Source organism: Heloderma suspectum, chromosome 6, assembly GCF_057233095.1.
Source record: "Heloderma suspectum isolate Gila_16-S chromosome 6, 16-S_ref, whole genome shotgun sequence".
In the NCBI taxonomy this organism is placed as follows: domain Eukaryota; kingdom Metazoa; phylum Chordata; class Lepidosauria; order Squamata; family Helodermatidae; genus Heloderma; species Heloderma suspectum.
Genome location: NC_139463.1, coordinates 123,620,625 through 123,643,752, shown reverse-complemented (window position 1 = coordinate 123,643,752; position 23,128 = coordinate 123,620,625). Strand labels below are relative to the sequence as shown.

Below are 23,128 nucleotides of genomic sequence, written 5' to 3'. Positions count from 1 at the left end.
CGGTGGTGGCAGCCGGTCGGAAGACCAGCCGCCGCTGCCGCTGAAGACGCTGCTGGAGCCACTGCCGTCCGGAACATCCACCCCAGGTAAGTCTCGTCCTAGGCGGGATCCGCGGGGGGCGGGGGGGTGGCAGGCCGTTCCACGATGGATTTCGGGTAGGGGTGTACAAAACCCTGCTTACCTGGCTCCGCCGGGTTCCGCTGGGGGGGGGGAGGCGCTCTGTCCCTCTCCCCGGAATCCTGGCCGGGTGGGGAGGTGCTCTGCGCCTCCGCCCGGAATCCTGGCTGGCTGGGTCTGCTCCGCGGGGATTTTGCGGAGCCGCTGGCCAGCTCCGCCAGCAGCCGGACATCCGGCTGCTGGCTAGTAGGGACGCAAATGGCGGTGGCTGTAGGTGCTGCCGTTTGCGTCCCTGAATTCAGCCGTGATAGGCTATGTAAAGACTTACGTAGCCTATCACATCTGGGTTAAAAAACAAAAACAAAAAAAGCTTATGCAAATGGCGGCAGCTACGGAATGCCGGTGCATTCGGCCTCACCGAGATCCGTGGCGGAATTCTCTGACATCCCTAATTTCAGGGGGCCGAATGCACTGGCATTCGGCCTCACCGAGATCCGTCAAGGAATTCTCTGACATCCCTACTGGAAACATGAGACAGTTCACCATTAAGAGCGCAATTCTCTGGTGAAGAGACAGAAAGCCAGTTTTTACTGGATAAAGTGTACCCATTTCATCCCTGGCTGCACTTTGAGATTCATTCATGACTTAAAGGTAGCAACTACAGGTAGCAAGTAACAGTAACAATTCAAAGGAAAGTAACGTGATCATGAAAAAATATAACTTTATTGCAATGCTGTGCAACAACAATACAAACAAGCATGCTCTCTGTACATATTGTGCAAGACTTCTCTGTCTATTGCTCCCAGAGTTACATTGCAGCAGCCTCTTTATGGCTTTAGGCTAGGCAGACAACAATTGCTAAACTAAAATATGACCACCAAAGGGTCACAGAAATATACATACATACATGTGTGCTAAAGTCAGGCAAAATTACACTGTATATGCTTGAACGGATCAATTGCTCCCTCCAAATGGAACACTGACAATGAAATCCAATGCACATGTCTTCAGATATAAGCCATGTTGAGTTCAATGGGGCTTACTCCCAGACAAGTGTGTACAGGATTGTATCTTAATGCCATGGTACGAAGTAAGACAAAAATGCAGCCCCTCCATATCGTTCCTCCCTCCTCCCACAAAAGAAGGTGGAGAAATACCCATTCTTCATTATCTTGCTGAAGAAAGACAGTGAAAAACGTGCACATTTGTTCCTGTAGGCAACGTATTGTCGATTGTCAGAAGACCCTTGGCTTTGCTATTTCACCTGGAATTGGGAAAGAAGCAAAATTAATGTTGTAAAGGGAGAAACAAATATCCTACAACTCCCCTCTCCTTTGCAGCCTGTTGTCCTGTTCACCACCACCATTTAGTGATGTGAGAAAGGTGTCTTTCCACAGTAGGGGATGCCTTACATAGATGATGGTTTGGGGTTCCAGCAAAACTGGAACTGACTTAGAGCCTGCCTACATCACTCACTATTAGAACTGCACAGGTTCTGCACAAGATGGCTGAAGTGAAATACCCCCAGAGGGGGCAAATTGTCTTATGAAGGCCCTCATCCTTAATCTGTATCTTTGAAAAATATTCCAGTATTTACCTAGATTACAATGGTTTGTAAAATGTCTGTTCTAGGACCTTGGACTGTCCCACCCATGAAGACTACTGGCATTCTATGTATCTTCTTGGCTCCTTTAATTTCTCAGTTCTCTTTCCTGCTACAATGGGTATTGGTCCTCAGTTTACAAAGCATGATTAAGGGACATTTCACTTCAGTGTCCTCCTTCCCATCCATCTTACCTTGAAGACAGTCACAGTGGCACTATAGAAAAGGCTCACAAAGAAGAGGATGATGAAAGTGAAAAGCATTGATGACGTGTTTGGGAGTTCTTTATCATCATCTGGGTCCACAATCCCATCTAGGTAAGCTTTGGAAAATACATGGAGGTCAGCTTTCTCTGGAGTTGAGAAAGATGGTGAAGTCTCAATGTAGCTACAGAATAAGGCAAGAGAGAGGTAGCACAAAATGGATGAAAGCAATTCAAGTGAGAAGGGAGCAGGAACAGGAAGTGGGAAAGGGCCACTTTGGTAGGCAACAGGATTCTCTTTTCACATAGGCACCAGTCATGTGCTGGTGATGCCAAGTGATATGCAAAGTTGGAAAGAGACAGGGTCAGAGAAGATGAGCTGATTTAGTGAAGCTTTGGAATGCTGGCAGATGGTGATATTCCTTAACATTGTCTCACAAAAGGAACAACAACATTCCATCCACTGAAGACATAGCAGGATGACTGTAGAATAGTGTAATTATTTCTAAGCAATTGTTGATGAATTGTTGCTTAGTGATGATTCAGAACGACCAGAGTTCTACAAATGTGGTGCGAATGAAGGATGGAAATTAAATGAGATATATGTTTGTGAATGTATGGGCATGAAGTCTGTAGGGAATAGAATGCTGCATTGAAGGACAAAATGATAAAGCTATGAAGGGTTTAGTATCTCCACCTCTGGTTGTGTTAGCAATATGGTGGAATATTGGCCGATATTGGATATTCAACTGACTCAAGAAGTTGACCTCGTTTTGATGGAGCCATAGTTCTGCATGGCACAAAGTGCTTGCTGAAAGAAGACTAATTCCTATTCCACATGGCACTCTCATAGGCATGTGGTCCTCCTGACTTTGACAAAGTCCTCCTGACTTTGACAAAATCATCCTGACTTTGTTGGTTTTGTGAACTCCTTAAAAGAATTTTAGAGGCTCCTTGCAAATATGCCTTTTATAATATCGAATTTTCAGTTATGACCTGTTTCACCTTTTGGAAGCAGGGGGATACAATTACAGAGTGAAAAACTCTGCAATGAGGAAAAGAGGAGATACTTTATCCTTGGGATGCTCTTGGGTGGGAGTTCCTTTCACGTGCCCCTCAGTTAGAATTTTGCAGCAAATGGGCATTCATAGCATGATAGTTTATCTTCAAATATTGAGAGTTTAGCACTTTGTGTAGTATTGAGCCTCCAAAGGGCATTATATTAATATCTCATTTATAATCATAGCTCTATGTCCATTATGATGAGAAAGTGTTTTCCCCAAAGCCCCCGGTGAGAATGTGGTGCAGAACAATTGAATGTATGGTCTACTTTACTTAAAGACAGCATTCTACCCATTCCATTTAACTGCAATTGAGTTAGGCCACAGACTACAGGAGAAGGAAATGCCCACCCCAGAATCTGTAGCCAGACTCGCAATTATGAAGGAAGTTGAGCATGAGTTGAACCCAGTCACTGAGTCATCCCAATATGGGATTAGCTTCCAGCTCAACAGCAACTGATACTGGAATAATTTATGAGCTATCCAGAGTCCCTACACTTTTTTATAGGATGAAGGTAAAGGGGGATTCTGGGCCAACTCTGTTGCTTTGTTCCATAGCTTGCCATTGCTGGGAATTTATTTATTTCATTTCATTTCATTTCTATACTGCCCCATAGCTGAAGCTCTCTGGGTGGAAATGGGAAAGAGTATGGATGGAAAAGGACAACAGTTGCACTTGGATACCTATTGGTTTTCCCTTAGGCAACCTAATAAAATATCAATGGAAAAACCAAAGTCTTTCCTTGCTTTGTCATTGTCAAGCATTCCTCCCCATGGGTTGGGAGAGAAGGAAGACTATATGGCCAATTGGTGATCTGTACCTTCAAATGAGCACCTTGCCTCCGCCCCAGCTTCCTTCCCTTAACTCCTGCTAGAGTTGGGGCAAAGGCAGCGTATGGTTCCTGGGCCTTTTCTCCAAATGTGGTGCAGTGGCCACCCTATGGTTATGTCTATGGGGGGGGGGGATTCTACATAAGCATCTGTCAGATGTTTTTGGAACCACATATTCAGTCATAGTGAAGAGGATCAGAGAAGCAGTGCTTTGGGGTCCCACAACCTTTCTCGTCGTTCTTTGAGTGACTGATGCTTTTTATATGTAGGGTGGAAGATTTAATCTCGCCAATGAGATTAAAGGCCAGAGGGGTGTGTCTGAGTGTGAATGGCTTCAATGATTGGGTAGTTTTAAATGATAACAAAAGCAACCATCACACTTTTACTTTGTAGGAATGGGTGATATGACTCTTTGCGTTAATGAAGCTCTAGATGCTTTCATCATGATTTCCAGATTTTTTAAAAATCCTATATTTCTCAGTGCATAAGTTAACTTCTGTTTACCAAGAATCTTTGTTGCTGGATAAGTACCTGAGTGAATGCAAGGAAACCTCAAAGACATCATCTATTCACACATGGAAGACTACTTTGATGTCATCAATAGCTCTACTTTATTGTTCTTGGAAGAGCTGTCTTGCTATCAGCCACCTAAATTGTGATAGTTTATATGTACACATTTTATTGGTGTCTCCATCCTTCCAATTGAAAAATGAAAACAAGATGGATCATCTTGCACTGAGATAAACCTATGAGTCATCTAATTAAAGTTCACTGCCTGGTGTGCATGATAGATAAAGGTTCAAATATTTATTTATTTGTGCAAAAGTGTGTTAATATCCAAAGAACTCTGCCCTCAATACCTTGCACATCAGTTACTGAGGGTGTTTCAGATTCTCACAGAAATCTCTCCTGACTTCTTCCTTGCCATGTGAAAAAGAACCACTGTGGGTAGAGATGGTTCCTTGTGAACACCCAGTGAATGAGACATTTCCATGATCATACAAGAATTTATAAAGAGGTGCACAGGACCTTTCATGGTCACAGTCTCTGCCTGTATATTCTAGCTTCCTTAGCTTCGTAAGATGCTATGAGGAGCTTGATTTGAGAATATCTTTAGATGACTCTGAATTACACAATGGTATTGGAACAAGAAAATCAATGAGGGCCCATGTAAGGAAATGTATCCATTAACTTTCTAAAATACTTCTTCTCCATTCCAGATGTAGGAATATAAAATTTAGAACAAGGACTATTGTGTCGTCTATGTGGAGAGATCTGAAGTGGTAGAGAAAATGCTGGGAGGAAGAGCCACGAGAGGAAAGTCTGAGGAAGGGAAAAAAGAGGGTTCTTCTATCCTTAAAGGCAGCTTAGAAATAATTTTAGATAGATAAAGAAATGGTTAGATATGCAATAAGGAAATCAGTACTTGCACTGCACACTCTAACCTATTAGCCTTGGGCATCTCATACTTTTAGCGTCCTTGAAAATCCCAAAGAATAGCTGACAAGTTGCTGTGGGTAGATTTTTTGAAGAAGCTTTATTTCCCATACTATTCGAATGGGAGTTGGAAAATATTAATCCTCATATCAAAAGTGAGGCAGATGTTCTTCAGTTTGAAAAACACACTTTATTGCAAATGGTTTGTTTTCTTCAAAGGATGTGGCATTTAATGCTTTATCATTTAAGACACATCTTTCTTCTATATCCCACATCACCTCCCAACTTTCCATTGAAGAATCAACAATAGAGCAGGCGGTATCGGAGAGCGCTAAGGAGATATTGAGAAGTTGGTTTACCCATGTTCTTGTCTACAGTCTTCTGAGTTGTGTTGAAGGGCAACGCCTCATGTCCCATCAGGCAAGTGTATGTGTCACCAGAGCTCCATTCCTGTTCATTGATGGTCAACATACTGTAGGCAAAGTACCTCTCAGGTGTCTTCGACTCCAGTGTGGGTTTGCTGGTGAATATTTCTGCAGGGCTCACTGGCTGATCATTGTGGAGCCACTGCGCAAAGAAGTCACTGGGGTAGAAACCTTTCGCCAGGCAAGTGAGGGTGGCTGTTTCCTTCAAAGCTAGTTCTTCCGATGGAGGAGGAAGGATGTAGACAGATGGAGATGAGCGGGTGCCGCCTGGAAGGTGGAGAGAAAGGGGAAGAAGAGAATATCAAATGCACATTCCTTATAATTTTTACCCCCCCCTCTTTTTTTGTTAGTTTGGTTTGTTTCTTGAGGCCTCACTTCAATTTTGACCTTTCAGATTTGTAAGGTAGCAACATTGAACAAATCATAGCTTCAATACTGTGGCTTTGGGAAAAATAGAAATGGGCCTAGTTTTCTTGATCAATGTGATAATATAACTTTCCTGAAGGAGACAGAAAACAGGGCTACATTAATAGATTAACGTTACTGATAATACTGTTTCACCTGTAGACAGATAATATATGCCCAACTGCAGCTCCTTTCTTCTAGAGCTGTAGCTGCTAATCTTCTCACCGTGTGTGTGTGTGTGAGAGAGAGAGAGAGAGAAAGAGAGAGGGACTTGCTTACAAAGTCCTTCCTATTTAGCCTTGGTGGATACATTCAACCCTTCATTGCTAAGATGGGTGGGGGTGGGGCTTCATTTGCTCCTCATGCAGGCCTGTGTAACAGAACCCATCAAGCCAAATGCAGCCCAGCAGCCACCGATGATGGCCCCACAGGGTCTCGATAAACTTGATGTTGTCTGTGCAAGCCTGTCTCACCAGGAAAGGCATACAGTGCGTTTCTGGTGGGCTGCCATCACCCTGATGGGCCACAAGTAGTGTGCAGACTTGTCCGCAAAGAGGGTGAGAATATAGTTTCTGCCCCACAGCAGAGGAGTGAGGATTGAAAGGAAAGTGGCTGTGGATCAGTATGAGCCCACAATGAAGTGGATGGAAAGCAGCTACTCAGTAGTAACAAGTAGTGTGCTTGATCTGGATATAGGAGGCACATGTTGAAATCCCTGGAAGCTCAGTGGTTTCCCTCAGTCAAATCAGTCTCTCAGTTTGGTCTGCTCAAAAGCCCAAATGGCAAGAGTTTCAAACTAGTTATCAAAATAATAAGTAAGAATAGGAGGCGCTATTGCACTCCTCTCCTGTTTGGTGATCTAATCCAACACAGCTCTTGTATTCATTGGGTATTCATTGGGATATGATTACGGGAGCTCATTTGTTCTTGCCAATATTGACGTGAAGACATCTTTGCATATGCTGATGGAGTTTTTTTTTTAAAGCTCCCCTCCTCAACTAGCTACCAACTGCTTTTGATTCAAGTGGTGTTAAATATTCTGAGGGCAGATTAGAATGATTCGGAACATCCTGGAATCTGCCATACCTAGAGTCCTGCTGAAACAAATGACACCAGTGCTTAATCTTTTCATGGAGTGGTGTAGTGGCGAGAGTGTTGGACTGGGAGCCGGGAGATCCGGGCTCTAGTCCTCACTCGGCCATGGAAGCTTACTGGGTGACTTTGGGCCAGTCACAGACTCTCAGCCCAACCCACCTCACAGGGTTGTTGTTGTGAGGATAAAATGGAGAGGGAGAGGATTATGTACGCTGCCTTGGGTCCTTGGAGGAAAAAAGGCGGGATAGAAATGCAATGAATAAATAAATAAATAATAAATAATGATGTAAACAGGCACCTACCACTAGGCTTTTGAAGAGGTTTTTCGATAGGTTCGGGAAGTAAACCTGAGAAATCAACTTTGCAATAGAAGGTTTCCCCACTGATCCATTCGGTTGCACACACGGTGGCTGTAGCATCAATGGATTGCATGTCATTTTCCTGATCCATGGGCTCTTCCACTCTGGTCTTCAGTGGTCTTTTGTTAGGTCCCTGTGTCCAGGTGACATCCAGCAGTGAAATGTCAGCTTCAAAGGGTATGTCGGAGATTCTGCAGGTCAGCTTAGCTGAGTTGGTCTGGTAAATTTCAGCATAGGATGGTGGGATGGTTTCGACATGGAGAGTCGGGGTACCTTCCGTGCTACCCTCTGAGAAGCAACAAGGGAGAAGTGGGAACAATGTTTAGTTCCACATTAAATTCTTTCCACAATAAACAGCATTTTCTAACAGCACCCATTGGTTCCTCACACCTTGATTACTACCTAACATATCTTCAATCTCTTTCAAACATCCAACATACTTAGGAGTCCCCTTCTGTATAGCCAATCACAATATGGAATTGCTAAGTACTTGCTCAATGCAATCCATAATCTGGCCACAAAATTAACTGAGAATCTCCTCTTATACCACCTCTCCACTTCACATAAAGGGGCTCTTGGAAGTTTCTCCACAACTGGTGAAGTCCCTTCCAAAGCCCAGGGCTGCGAATCTTTGAGAAAAGCAGCGTACACATTTTGTTGTTTGGACTACTTTTTGATAGCTACTAGAATAGGATTTTTGGAATATGTAATTTGCAGTTATCTGTATGTATTTGAGAAGCATGTTTTCATTTCACATGTGCAATCAGGACAGGTTCAGTCTTTTCACATTTTGCTGTTCAGGGTTTTTTTTGAGGCAGAATACTTAAAACTTGCTGATGGATTTCAAGGAGGGCAGATTGGAATGATTTGGAATATGTTGGAGTATGCAGGTCAGCTTAGCTGAGTTGGTGGGGTAAATTTCGGCATAGGATGGTGGGATGGTTTTGACATGGAGAGTCGGGGTACCTTTCCAGCTACCCCCTGAGAGGTAACAAGAGAGAAGTGGGAACAATGCTTAGTTCCACATTAAATCTGTTCCACAGTAAACAGCATTTTCTACCAGCACCCATTGGCATCTCACACCTTGCTTAATACCTAATTTATCTTCAGTCTAGGGATGGACGAAAGTCCCTTACCTGGTCCCACAGCTTGCTTTGCGGAGGGGGGGAGGCGCTCCATCCCTCCCCCCGAAATTCTGGGTGGGGGGGAGGTGCCCCATCCCTCCCTGCCGAAATTCTGGCCAGGGGGGAGGCGCCCCATCCCTGTGGCCACGAATCCTCCTGGCCGGCCCGGACGCAAATGGCGGCAGTCATAGCTGCCGCCGTTTGCGTCCCTGCAGTCAGCCGTGATAAATGGTTACATAGCCTATCAAAAAAAAGCGTGTACGCAAATGGCGACGCCCATGGGCGCCGCCATTTTTGTTCCTTATTTGGGCACGTGTAGTCTACGTAGACATTTATGTAGACTACAGTGAAAAGAAGGGCAACGCTATTTGCGTTGCCCTTATTTTCGCCGTAGTCTACGTAAATGTTTTCGTAGACTACACGTGCCCAAATAAGGAATGCAAATGATGGCGCCCATGGGCGGCGCCATTTGTGTATGCGCTTCCCCCCCCCCCAGTCAGCCGTGATAGGCTACGTAAACATTTACATAGCCTATCACGGTGTTTTTTGAAAATCTAGCCGTGATAGGCTATATAAATCTTTACGTAGCCTATCACATTTGTTGTTGTTGTTGTTGTTTTACTTGGAAATGGTGGCAGCGGCAGCCAGTCGGAAGACCGGCCGCCGCCACTGCTGCCGAACTGCCGCCGGGAGCCGCCGCCGCCAGGGACATTTGCGCAAGGTAAGTCTCATCCCGGGGCAGTGGTGGACCGTTTCTCCACCAATTTCGGGGGGCCGAATGCGTTGGCATTCGGCCTCCCGGAGATTCGTGGAGAAATTCTCCGACATCCCTACTTCAGTCTGTTTCAAACATCCAATATATTTAAGAGTCCCCTTCCGTATAGCCAGTCATAATCTCATAAGTTGCTAAGTACTTCCTCAATGCAATCTGTAGCCTGGCCGTAACAGTAACTGAGAATCTTCAGTTGTCTGTGTGTATTTGAGAAACATGTTTTCACATATGAAATCAGCACAAATTCAGTCTGTTCACATTTTGCTTTTGTTTTTGAGGTGGAACACTTGCTGATGGATTTCAAGGAAGCAGTGTTTGTTGAATTCAATGTTTTTTTGTTTTTGTTTTACGCAAAAACCTCAAGCTTCTAAAACCTCAAATTTGATTTTTTTAATTGAATTTGAGTTAGGAGAATGTCCTTTCCCTCCCTTTTCCATCCTCAGATTCATTTTGTCTGTAAAATAATGTCAGGATGGTGCTTTAGAAGCAGTAGAGAGAATTTGGCACATCAAAAAATACGGAACTGAGATCTGACAGAACATTGAAATTGCTGTCCTTTCAGAAGCAATATGGCATATCCTGAAGGTTTTTGTATATATTATCATTGTAATGTTTATAATTATATATATATATGTATGTATGTATGTATGTATGTATGTGTGTGTGTATATATATATATATATATATATATATATATATATATGAAATAAGGTTGCATTGTGCATTGGAGCAGGGGCTGAAGAATGAAATTATGTTGTTACTCAGCAAGAAGCAGGGGATGGATTTTGCATCACTCAATGATAGAGCAGAACCTCTGCACCAAGAATGTTCTCTTGAATGCTCAGATTTCTGTAATGGTCTGAAGGAACATTTCAGCTTACCACAAAAAGCGTTCTTGGAGAGATCCAATGTGTTGTTGAACTTCCCGTTTTCCACCTTGCAGGAGAATTTCGTGTTAGCGAGCCACTCCTTCTTAGTGACGATGAGTTCACTTCTGATACTGTAAGTGCCACGGCCGTCTGAGACTAGTTTGGTGGTGATGAAGTCAGATTCCACGACCTCTCCATTCTTGAACCACTGGAGGGTGGTCTTATCAGTGCAAAGATGAACGACATCGCAGGTGACAGTGGCATTTAGGTAGGCTCCTGAGAATGCTTTAATGGGTGGTGCACGGATGGACATCTCGGGGTCAGCCGAGGAGCTTTGTGATGCTAGAGGAGGAAGGAAAATTGCAAGAAGGAAAGTATTATGGTAGGCAGATGCAACAGCTTAAAGGCAAAATGTAAATGTAGGAACAGAAGTTTATTTATGTGGAGAGGTCTGCAGATTCAGATCTATCTAGTGTTCCACATTCAGGCTGTGTGTCTGACCCATACTGGCTAAACATTTCTGCATCCAGCTGAATCAAGAGGAAGCAGAGCTTCATTTGAGCCAAGGCTGAGCAGGGTTTAGCCCCCAGAGCTGAGGCTCAGCCTCAGGATAAATGAAAAGAAAAAGCACTGCTGAGGATGCTCAATAATGTCAGGATGGTGCTCTGAAAACAGTAGAGATAATTTGGCACATTAGAATATGGTTGAACTGAGATCCCATGGATCATTGTAACTGCTTTCCTTTCAGCAGCAATATGGCATATCCTGAAGGTTTTTGTATATGCTGCTGTTGCAATGTTTATAATTATTCATTAAAATTCTTTTCTATTTTTAGAAATAAGGTTACACTGAGCAGTGTAGCAGGAGATGGAGAATTAAATTATTTGGTTATGCAGCAGGAAGCAGGGAATTTTGTATCACCTAATGATAGAGCTGGAAGAACCTCTGCACAAAGAGTGCTCTCTTGAATTCTCAGATTTTTCTGATGACCTGAAGGAACATTTCAGCTTACCTGAACAAAAAAACATTCATATTGATGCAGCTTCCAACAATCTTGATCGCCTCTCTCTGTCTCTGTCTCTGTCTCTCTTTCTCTCTCTCAGTCTTGCTCTCTCTTTTGAAACAAATCATCACTGTGTAATGTTAGATCTGGACTAGACTTCACTTAGTAATTGCTTGTTGTGTTAAGAAGACAAAATGATGTGCATAGTTTTTGTGTCAAGAAGACGAAACTATGTGCATAGTTTTTGTGTTAAGAAGACAAAACGACATGCATAGTTTTTGGGTTAAGAAGCCAAAATGATGTGCATAGTTTTAGGGACTAGCCAGTTATTGAATGGAATGTATATACAGTCAGGGACAGAAATATTGGAACAAGGATAACTGTTTTGGCAGTTGGCCTTTGTACACCATCACATTGAAGTTGAAAGGAAACACATCCAGATGGGAGCAAAGTCAGGACTTTCAGCTGTAATTCAAGGGGTTTGACAAAAGTGGGGCACTAACCATTCAGGAAGTACAGCCAGTGGCATACACCTCCCCCCATCGTTGGTGGCTCAGAAGTAATGGAACAAGCCAACATCATTTCAAACTTAAGGGTCGCCTTTAATACCTGGATGAAAATCCTTTGCACTCAATGACTGCCTGAAGTCTGGAACCCATGGACATGACCCAATGCTGAGTTTCCTCCCTCAAGATACTTTGCCAGGCCTTTACTGCAGCTGCCTTCAGCTGCTGCTTGTTTGTGGGTCTTTCTGCCTTCAGTAAGTGAAAAGCATGCTCTATTGGGTTGAGATCAGGTAACTGACTTGGCCATTGAAGAATATCCCACTTCTTTGCCTGGAGAAACTCTTGGGTAGCTTTTGCTGTATGTTTTGGGTCATTATCCATCTGCAATATGAAGTGGCATCCTATCACTTCGGCAGTATTCAGCTGAATCTGAGCAGAAAGTATAGCCCTATATACTTCAGAATTCATCCTGCTGCTTTTATCAGCTTTCAGGTCATCAATAAACACCAGAGACCCTGTTCCATTGGCAGCCATGCATGCACATGCCAGAACACTGCCTCCACCATGTTTGACAGATGATGAGGTACGCTTTGGATCATGAGCTGTTCCTTTCCTTCTCCATACTTTTCTCTTCCCATCATTCTGGTACAAGTTAATCTTGGTTTCATCAGTCCAAAGAATCTTATTCCAGAACTGGGCAGGCTTTTTTAGGTGTTTGCTGGCAAAGGCTAATCTGGCCTTTCTGTTCTTGAGCGTTACCAGTGGTTTGCACCTTGTTGTGAAGCCGCTGTACTTACATTCATAAAGCTGTCTCTTGACTGTAGATGTTGACAATGACATGCCTACCTCTGCAAGAGCATTCTTGACCTGGCTAGATGTTGTGAAAGGGTTCCTCTTCACCATGAGCAGAATTCTGCGGCCATCCACTTTAGTTGTCTTTCATGGTTTTCCAGGCCTTTTGCTGTTGCTGAGCTTGCCAGTTAATTCCTTCTTTTTCAGGATGTTCCAAACTGTTGTCTTGGCCACTCCCACTGCTTTTGCTATCTCTCTGATGGGTTTATTTTGTTTCCTCAGCCTAATGCTGGCCTCCTTCACTCACTTGGACACCTCTTTGGACTTCATGTTGGGAGTTCCAGTGAACAGCTACCAAATGTAAATGTAAAACTCAGAACCAGCTCCAGGCCTTTTATCTGCTTGATTGGTCATGGGGCACCCAGGAAAAAGGCCACACCTGGCCATGCAGCTGCTTGTCAGCCATTCGTTCCATTACTTATGAGCCCCCAACAGTGGGTGTGTGTATGCCACTGGCTGTCCTTCCTGAATGGTTAGTGCCCCACTTTAGTCACACCCCTTGAATTACAGCTGAAAGTCCTGACTTTGCTCCCATCTGGGTGTGTTTCCTTTCAACTTCAATGTGGTGGTGTACGGAGGCCAACTGCCAAAACAGTTATCCTTGTTCCAATATTTCTGGCCCTGACTGTAGATGGTCCTTCTTGCAGGAGGCTGTTTCCTGTACATCAGCCTTCCCTAACCTGGTTTTCTCCAGATGGTTTGGACTCCAACTCCCAGCATGGTGAATTCCTGACAATTCACCATGTTGGCTGGAGCTGCTGGGAATTGGAGTCCAAAACGTGTGGAAGGGCACCTGGTTGGAGAAGGCTGCTATAAAGGCACATGCCATAATAAACCAGTTAGTCTCCAAGGCTGCTGTAGTGCTTTCTGCCTCCTTGCTGCTAAATTCCTGGAAGTGGCCTGTGTTGGCAATGTTGCTGGTGGAACTAAGAGAAATGAATTCATTTACCTAGGGATGGCCCTGAATTTCTCCACGAATCTCGGGGAGGCCGAATGCCAACGCATTCGGCCCCCCAAAATTGTTGGTGAAATTCTCCACCACCACCCCGCCCCCCCTGGGATGGGACTTACCTCCCTTGAATGTCCCTCTCGGCGGCGGGTCCCGGTGGCGTTTCGGTGGCGTTTCGGCGGGGGCGGGGGCGGGGGCGGGGCCGGTCTTCCGACCAGCTGCCGCCGCCATTACAAGTTGAATGAAAAAAACAACAACAAGCCTGGCCGAAATTCAGACCGGGGGGGAGGCGCCCCACCTCGCCTGGCCGAAATTCAGGCCGGGGAGAAGCGCCCCGTCTCCCTGGCCACGAAATAAAAAAGTGAATGAAAAAAAAAACACACACACCCGTGATAGGCTACGTAATGATTAATTTAGCCTATCATGGCTAGATTTCCAAAGTCAGCCGTGGAAGGCTACGTTAATCGTTACGTAGCCTATCACGGGTGTGTGTGTTTTTTTTTTCATTCACTTTTTTATTTCGTGGCCAGGGAGACGGGGCGCTTCTCCCCGGCCTGAATTTCGGCCAGGCGAGGTGGGGCGCCTCCCCCCCGGTCTGAATTTCGGCCAGGCGAGGCGGGGCACCTCCCTCCCCGACCTGAACTTCGGGGGGAGAACCGAAGCGCCTCCCCCCCACCGTGAAGCACGCTGCGGGACCAGGTAAGTGACTTTCGTACATCACTACACTTACCCTGCCGAACGACTCGTACCACTCTGTTCCCAGAGGAGTGGTCTGCCTTGCAGAAGAATGGATAGAAATTCTTCCAGTCAGTGACAGGGACAGCCGTCTGGGAGCTTGCAGTGAAAGTCCCGGCAGTGTTGGCAGTAGAAGGGAAACTCTTGAACTTGTTTGCATTGATGCTGGCTTTGTTCTGGTCATTCCAGGAGAAAGTGATGGTTTGAGGCAGGAAATCCTTGGCCAAGCAGCCAATGGTGATATCTCCGCTTTCTGGGAAGCTCCCAGATGGAATGAGGGGGAAAAGACTAGGGGCACTTTGGGAAGCTGAGGGAGAAGAAAAACAAAACGACGGAAGGTTTTTGGAAGGGTTTCTGGAAGGGGTTAAATATTCAGCTGAGAGGTTGACTATTTGAAAGGAAGTGAACATTGCTTTGTTGGGAAAGAAAGACATGATTATCAAAATCCAAACATGTATGCTTTTTCCTGAGATGAGTTAGATTAGGGGTGTGCAACAAAAATTGGATGAGGGGCCAGATGTCTCCTCCACAACGTGCTGTGGGCCGAATGACGTAAAAGGGGTGTGATGACACTCTGACATTGTTTGGCCTCCGGCAGGTTCATTAGACAGATGACCCACCCAGCCTCTCTGTTGAGAACCAGCTTAGCTGCATGCAGGACGTATCCCATTGGAGAAGGCCCATGCACAGCAAAGCTGCTTTTCCTGCCCATTCCTTTTCCATGCGGGGAAGGTGAAGGATGAGTGACACTGACACCCACTTGTCTGGCGCTTGCACCACCTCCTGCAAGTGCAGACGAGTGCACAGCTTCCCTAATCCCTACAAAGGGGGTGGTCAGATTTCAGATTTGAAGGATCTATGCTGTTTTCCCCTAGACCCCTGAGCCCCACCAACTCATGAATAATACCAGTTTGGGGATGGGTGGGGACAATTAGAGTGAACGGACCAGAGTGCCTCTGAGCAAATGTGCAGCCCAGGAATTTCTTTTCAGTAGCAGAACTGAGCTCATAGTCTTGTCCCACAAAAATCCACTCCTGGTTTCCCGCCCAAGCTTTCTTCCCTCTTAGGAGATGGGGGAGAAAGTCTTCATGTTGTTGCGGTGATTGGATAATTGGGAGTCAGAACGCTTCGGTGATCGACTGAAAATCAGCTGCAGGTCTGTTGAGGATCCCCCTCTGTCCTCTGCCCACTCAAGGTGGTCAATCACATGTCCCAGTGTCCCAGTTTTCATTCATAAAGCACAGCTGGCCTATCTAGGCTAGGATTCTGTTCCCACTGTGGCCATGGGAAGCCCACTGGCAGGACATGACTGGAACAGCACCCGCCCCAGCAGCTGGTATTGAGAGGAATGCCGCCTCTCTCAGATGCCTGAGGAAATGCGTAGCCATCGTGGCTAGCAGCCATGGACAACCTTCTCTTCAGTGACCAGCCCACCTTACAGGACTTTGTGTGATTGTTCAGGTAATACATGTGTAGCCAAATCCAAACCCAACTCCAGTGCATTAGGCATCTAATTACATGTTAAAGCAAAAAGAAGACTGTACACCCAAGCCAATGAAAATGTACAATACATCAGTTATACACATGAGGCAAAGTCCTTAAGCCTCAGGCCCAAAGTCTCAGGCTTGCCTGAGTGGGAGGCTTTCACAGCAAATTTGGCTGTATTAAACGTAGCGGGCCTCACCGTGCTTGGCAACAAATATTTCATTTTATCCATGTCACTATAAGTGGCTATTGACTAGGGATGGGGGAGAAATCCTCCATGGACCCCAGTGAGGCCGGATTCAAAAGAATCCGCCCCACCCCCGGAGGCCTTGGAAGATTGGAAGACTTACCTCCGCCTCCACGAGGAATCCTCGCTGGCTGGATCCAACCTGCTGGCTGGCTCTGAAATGCCAGCAATACGGCTGCCATTGCCGTATCACTGGTGGGCCAGATTGACTGTGGCCACAAATGGCATCCCGGATGCCATTTGCAGCTGCAGTCAATCCAGCACACCAGCGATATGGCAATGGCGGCCATATCGCTGGCACTTCGGAGCCGGCTGGCAGCTCCGTGGACTCACTGCGGAGCAGAACCGGCCGGCGAGGATTCCGGGGGGAGGGAGGGATCGCCTCCCCCCCCACGGACCCATGCGGAGTCCAGTTAAGGGGGTTTCGTACACCCCTACTATCGACTCTAAGCTTTCCCCTCGAAATTTCATATAACTTACAATATAGCATATAATGTAAAAGGTGTCCTCAACCATCGGGCATCCACAGACAGAATCACACCATTCTCTGGGAATTTTCTTATATCTCCCTTCCCCCAAGTTGGCTTTTGTTGTCTGAAAGCGGAAGGCTATAAAAGCTGTGCTGAGGAAAGGTGAAGTAAACTCAGACAAATATTCTCTTCCCCATGCTGGATCATGAAGATGACAACTATGAGAACATCTAGATGCCCACATTGCTTTAACAGCCAGTCTTGTAATAATTCTTGTAACTGGTCTTTCACGATTACCCAGCTAGACTGTATATCCGCAGCAAGAAGAACTGAGAGGTCGAAACCAAAGTTCCTCAGAATTATTTTGCAGTGCTTAATCCAAGTGTTTTGGGGAACTAAGTTTATCTGTTCTGCTACGCGATGTTTGATCATTTACTGAAAATTTCAATTAGAAAAAAAGATAGCCCTTAAGATAGAGTATAATATTGGCTTTAGGTCTGCTTCTGCCAGAATATAAGCAGCAATGCATGTGAAACACTTTGCGCGCAAAGAAAAAGTGCTATATAAGCCAAGGGAATGGGCAGGGGGTGGCTATGTCTCTGTAGATGATGGACTCCAACTCCCATCAGCCCCAGGCAGCATAAGTAATTTTCAGGGATGATGGGAGTTGCAATCAAACATCATCTGGAGGTCTAGAGGTTCCCCACATGTGATATATTTGTCTCCCTGTCTCCCTGCATTCAGTAGGGAGTTTAGGCCATGTACCTACCAGCAGGGCAGTGAAATAGGTCCATCAACAGACACTGGGGCCTTCTAGATGTTGTTGGACTCCAACTCCCATCAAACCTGAGTATTGGCTACATTCGATAGGACTGGTAGGAGCTAGAGTCACGGAACATCTGGAGGATCAAGGGTTCCCCACTCCTGATGGAGAGCACTCCCCAGATATGCAGAAAAATATTAGTTTGTAGATTAATTTTAGTTGTAAATGGAGAAAAGAAAGCCCCCTCACCCCCTCCTCAGGATTCAGTAAGCTTTTCGTGGCACTGACTCCTTTGAATCTGAAGGTATCATACGGAAGATTTAGTAAGTTTAGAGAGAAAAAACTGCCTCTCTGATCCTAATTAATCACTCTCTTGACAATGCTTCCAGCTGTGTAACAGGCAAAACCCATGACAGCTAAAGCAGCTTTCAAAAACATGGTGCTCTTCAGATATGTCAGACTACAATTCCCAGCATACCCCAGCCAGCATTGGTTGGGATATTCTTGGAATTGTAGTCCAACACTTCTGGAGGGCACCATGTTGGGGAAGGCTGAGCAAACGTGTGCTGGGATGGGGGAGGAGTAAGGGTCTGAAGACATGCAGGCCATGAGGCACACCTCCTTTGCCCTCAAATTCTACCATATAATATGGAGAAGGGGACCCCCCCTCAAGACTGGACCCCTAAAATGTGGGGCTAGGTGAGCAGGAAACTGCCCACAATGTTTTGTACCTCAGCAATCACCAGTATGGAGGTAGAAAAAGCCATCCTCTTTAAAAAAACAAAACACCAACATCAACAATTCAACAAAAACAACATCAACATCAACATCAAGAATTCAAGGACATACCCTGACACAATTTTCAGTAAACTATCTTCATTGGATCGAAGAAGAAACACCTGCATTTCTCAGCAATGGAGCAAGCACAAAACCCCTCAAAACCCCTTTAAACAGTCAAAAGGAATCTGCATTGTGTTGCCAATTAATATTTCTGATACCAGTGAACAAAACCAAGAAACAGACCCCTCACCCAGAAATACTGCTTGGCGATATGGTAATCGCAAGGGCCTTGTAGGCCTCAAAAGCCTGAGACGTCTGCTTGTTTTCTGAACCAGCCTGTGTGTGCACAGGCACTAGGGATGGGCGGATTCCCTACCTGCTGCTCTGGGGGGGAATCCACCCATGGGGGAGGCGATCCGTCCCTCCCCCTGGAATCCTCGCTGGCCGGCTCTGCTGCTCCGCAGTGATTCCACGGACCTGCCAGCCGGCTCCGGAGCTCCAGCGACACAGTCGCCATTGCTGTGCTGTATCGCTGGCTGAGGCTGACTCCGGATGCAAATGGCATCCACTATGCCATTTGCGGCCATAAAGCTCTTAGATTAAGCTAAATGCAGCCGTAAATGGCTGTATTTTGCTTAAACTAAGGGCTTTATGGCGGCAAATGGCATCCGCTATGCCATGTGCGTCTGTAGTTTTAGCCTATTGCATGAAAAACCACAGACACAAATGGCATAGTAGATGTCATTTGCGGCCATGAAGCCCTTAGTTTAAGCCAAATGCAGCCATTTACAGCTGAGGTAATTGTAATGGTGCCGGTGGTGGAGCCCAGCTACACAGAACTTTGCAGAAAGCAAGGGTGAGTGGGGGCCGAAACCCTCTATCCTAAGGGTGGACTGTGGACAGCTGGAAGGATCCCTGGTTGTTCCCCAACAGTTCCATGCTTCTTAGCCAAGTGTAGCACTTCAGAAGAGATCAGAGGAGCCTCGTTTCTCCGGAGATCTGAGTTGAGATCTCCTGAATCCTGGGCTTAATTCCATTCTTGCATACTTTTCTGCAGAATGGCGGGCTTCCATAAGGATGGGGAAAACCAGTTGCTTCCTCCAAAGTCCCCGAAAAGCTGCTTCTTTGCTCCACTAATCTGAAACTCCTCCATTTCCTGAACCTGATACTCAGCTTAGTGACACACAGGTCTTCCAGCTGAACATTAGGTTTGCAGGGAGGCTGGGGTGGAGAGACACCTTTCTACTTTGAGCCCACCCAAGGCCCCCAATGTGCTGGAAGAGTTGCATGTTTCCCAGCTGAATGCTGGGCTGCAGAAAAGCAAGGAAGAAACCTCTAGTTTTTTTGTCAGGACACCCTGCAACCTTCTCCCAGCAGGGCAATCCATTTTTGAGAGCTAGGGGGATCCCAGCTGGGATCCCAATGAGCTGGGAGGCTTGCATGTTTTCCAGCTGAGTGTTGAGCAAGCTCAGGGGATGGTAGGAGCTTCTCCCATCATTCCCAAAGCCAGAGCTCACCAGAGAGCCACCCAGCCAGTTGCTTTCCTGGCCTAGCTGTAGCTGCTATGGACACAAAAGATTTGATCCCTTCCACCAGTGATAAGCAAGCTAGGTGGCTACCAGGCCTTTCCCCACATTTTCTCCAGAGCTACGCAGCCAGCTCTTCCCCAGCTCAGGAACATGGCTTCACTGAGCTTCCGCTTGCTTCCCCCAGCCTAGCTGTTGCTTCTATGGATCTGAAAGGGCTGATGCCTCCCAGCTGCGCGGTGGGCCTCAGAGAGGCAAGGGGCTTGCCAGTTGCTTTCCCCCATCCTTTGTGAAGCTGCTGCAGCTGAGGAGTGAGCCATGCAGCTCTTCCCCAGTGGAGCACTGGGTGTCACCGTGGCTCCGATCGCTCCTTCCCCTCTGCTTATAGGGCCTATAGGTGCCACAGGGCTATACATATGGAAAACGTGCATGCCCCCTGGCTGAGCCTGTGCAGTGCTCCCTCGCCAATCCCCAGAGGGGCGCCGAATAGCACGGCCTGCTCACTGTCAAGATTCCGGGATGCTGGGAGATGTATTTGCCACCCCAGATGTACTGTTCAGTTGGGGGGCCTTGGCTGCCCCCCCACTGTGGGGTTGGCTGCCCAGCCCCCCAGCTGGGCACCTAACCCTAGAAGGTTGGGTGCCCAGCTGTGGGTGTCGGAAGAAAGGGATGGAGAGGAAGGCTTCTGATAGAATCATAGAATCATAGGGTTGGAAGGGGCCTACAAGGCCATCGAGTCCACCCCCCTGCTCAATGCAGGAATCCAAGTCAGAGCATCCCTGACAGATGGCTGTCCAGCCTCGTCTTGAATGCCTCCAGTGTGGGAGAGCCCACCACCGCCCTAGGTAATGAGTTCCATTGTCGTGTTGCTCTAACCGTCAGGAAGGTTTTCCTGATGTTTAGATGGAATCTGGCTTCCTGTCACTTGAGCCCATTATGCCGTGTCCTGCATTCTGGAATGATCGAGAAGAGACCCTGGCCTTCCTCTCTGTGACAACCTTTCAAGTACTTCAAGAGCGCTATCATATCTCCCCTCAGTCTTCTCTTCTCAAGGCGAAACATGCCCAGTTCTTTCAGTCTCTCTTCATAGGGCTTTGTTTCCAGTCCCCTGGTCATCTTTGTTGCCCTCCTCTGAACCCTCTCCAGCTTCTCTGCATCCTTCTTAAATTGCGGTGCCCAGAACTGGACACAGGACTCCAGATGAGGCCTAACCAGTAGATTTAGTTACACGGAATCTATCAAAGATAAGTAATAACTGAGAGCCAGATTAATTGTCACGTTAGGAATCAACTGCACTGCCAGTTAAACATGCAGTTGTTTTCTGTGTATGAACGACAAGCAATAAAATAATCAAAATGGTTAACCAGCCAGTTTTCTAAGCTGTCCTAAGCCTACTTGAGATAAATTCTGATAATGAAAAGTAATCAAAATTTTAAATAAAAATCCCAGAGAAGCGTACTGTTTATCAGACATTCAGTGGGGAGCTCAAGCTGAGCTCCTGACAGGCTGGCTGATGGCCCAGTCACTCCCTGCACCTCTCCCCGAAGTCATCAGCTGGAAAATGCAGCGGAGTGTTACGCTTCAGGAAAGCATGGCTATCTTGCACCTGCCCCAAGGCTGATATTCAGCATCTCCATGCTGAGCATCAGACCTTTTTGGTAGCTGAGTTACTCACCTTTAATCTCTTAGGCAAAGAGACTCATCTGGGAGGCGGTAGCCAGCTAGCCAGACTTACAGTTCAGCAACCGTTGGGAAGCCCGAATCTATATGAGAAACCAGAACTCAAACAGATATACTAATACGTGTCCATGCCTGTTATCATCCACATCCTCCCGAGAATCTTATTTCCTCTGCAGCATCCATGTTTCTATCTTCACAGGGTCCAGAAAGTAAAGAACAAGTCTCTTTTTACTTACCTCACCAAAGGCCACCATTGATTGAAGCAACTTGGCCTGTTCCACCTGTGGTCTGCATTTCTCTCTTAAAGTCATTTCTGGAGCCTTCAGAATTTTCTTCTAATCATGTTCTCAAAAACTGACCCCCCCCCCATCAAATTGCGGTTAGTGACGTCCTTGGGACTGGAATGAAAGTCTGATGGATTATATACATATTGTGGTTCAATGAGGACAGGAGGGGGTATAACTGGAATCCAGAAGTGGCTACATGAAACATTTGCCCAGGCAGAACTTCCCCTTTCTCTACCATAGTTTATTTGTTTTGGCTTGCTTACTTCCTTTCAAAACGCTGTTTTTGAGAAACACAACAAAACACCTGATTTGGGGTTACTTTGGCCAAAACACTCTATCCCTTGTTTGTTTGTTTATTTTAGAAGGAAACAAAAATACTGATTTATCACACAGCTACCCAAGGGTCCTATAGGCAAAGTATATGTGATAAAGACGTCAACTATTTATTCTATTCTATTCTATTCTATTCTATTCTATTCTATTTTATTTACTTATTTCATTTCTATACCACCCAATAGCCGAAGCTTTCTGGGTGGTTCACAAAAATTAAAACCACAAAGTGAAGCATAAAATAATATAAAATATAAACGCTTAAAACCACAATATAACTGTACAACCAGAATAAAACTTAGCAGCAATGCAGAGATTTAAAGCATAGATTTAAAACATCAGAGCTAAAAAATGGAGGGAGCAATCCTATGGCTACTAGTCAGCAGCTAGATGGCCATAGGATATGTGGTTTTCTGGGAACTGACCTCGAAGCCCACGCTCTGAAGTCAGTTCCTGGAGAACTGACCTTCCCCCCTTCCACAGTCAGTGAGGAACAGCCCTGTGCACCGTGCTCAGGAGTGGAGGGTTTTGTTTCTTCATAGGGCTTTGTTTCCAGTCCCCTGATCATCTTTGTTGCCCTCTGAACCCTCTCCAGTTTGTCTGCATCCTTCTTAAAATGGGGTGTCCAGAACTGGACACATGGCTAGGAATGTACGAAAGTCACTTACCTTTTCGTAGGTGTGATTCGTGGTGGGGGGGAGGCGCTCTGTCCCTCCCCCTGGAATCCTCCCTGGCCGGCTCTGCTCCACGGCGGCTCTGCAGAACCGCCGGCCAGGGCCATCTGCAGCTGGAGCTCCGGCCACGGCCGGGCTGCTGCGGACGCAAACAGCGGCCATCGTAGCAGCCGCCATTTGTGTCCCTACACTGGCCCGTGATAGCCTACGTATATATTTATATAGCCTATCACAGCTAAAGCAGGGATGCAAATGGCATCCCCTACGCCATTTGTTTTCCTGCTTTAGCTGTGATAGGCTACGTAAATATTTACGTAGCCTATCATGGGCTTGTGTAGGGACGCAAATGACGTCCCCTATGCAGGACCCCATTTGCGTCCGCAGCAGCCCGACAGTGGCTGGAGGCCCCTCTGTGGGTTGGCCCGGCCAGCGGCTCTGCGGCCTGGCCACAGAGCGGAGCCAGCTGGGCAGGATTCCAGGGGGGAGGAATGGATCGCTTCCTCCCCCTGTCGAGGAATCCAGGGTGAGGAATGGATCACCT

General features: G+C 46.3%; 1 protein-coding gene and 2 gene segments (V, D, J or C); all 3 read right to left on the bottom strand.

Moving 5' to 3' along the window:
* The window catches only part of LOC146342978 (immunoglobulin gamma-1 heavy chain-like), a 675,086-nt gene that overhangs the window by 138,580 nt on the left and 513,378 nt on the right, over positions 1-23,128 (bottom strand).
* Positions 1-23,128, bottom strand: part of LOC146342984 (uncharacterized) — a 177,535-nt gene that overhangs the window by 61,692 nt on the left and 92,715 nt on the right. The window lies entirely within an intron of this gene.
* Positions 815-21,607, bottom strand: LOC146342987 (immunoglobulin heavy constant mu-like). The segment is given in 10 exon segments: positions 815-1,381; positions 1,915-2,072; positions 5,611-5,943; positions 7,479-7,823; positions 10,313-10,642; positions 14,341-14,652; positions 14,966-15,164; positions 17,560-17,608; positions 18,341-18,426; positions 21,533-21,607. Coding segments are annotated over 10 exon segments (1,896 nt in total).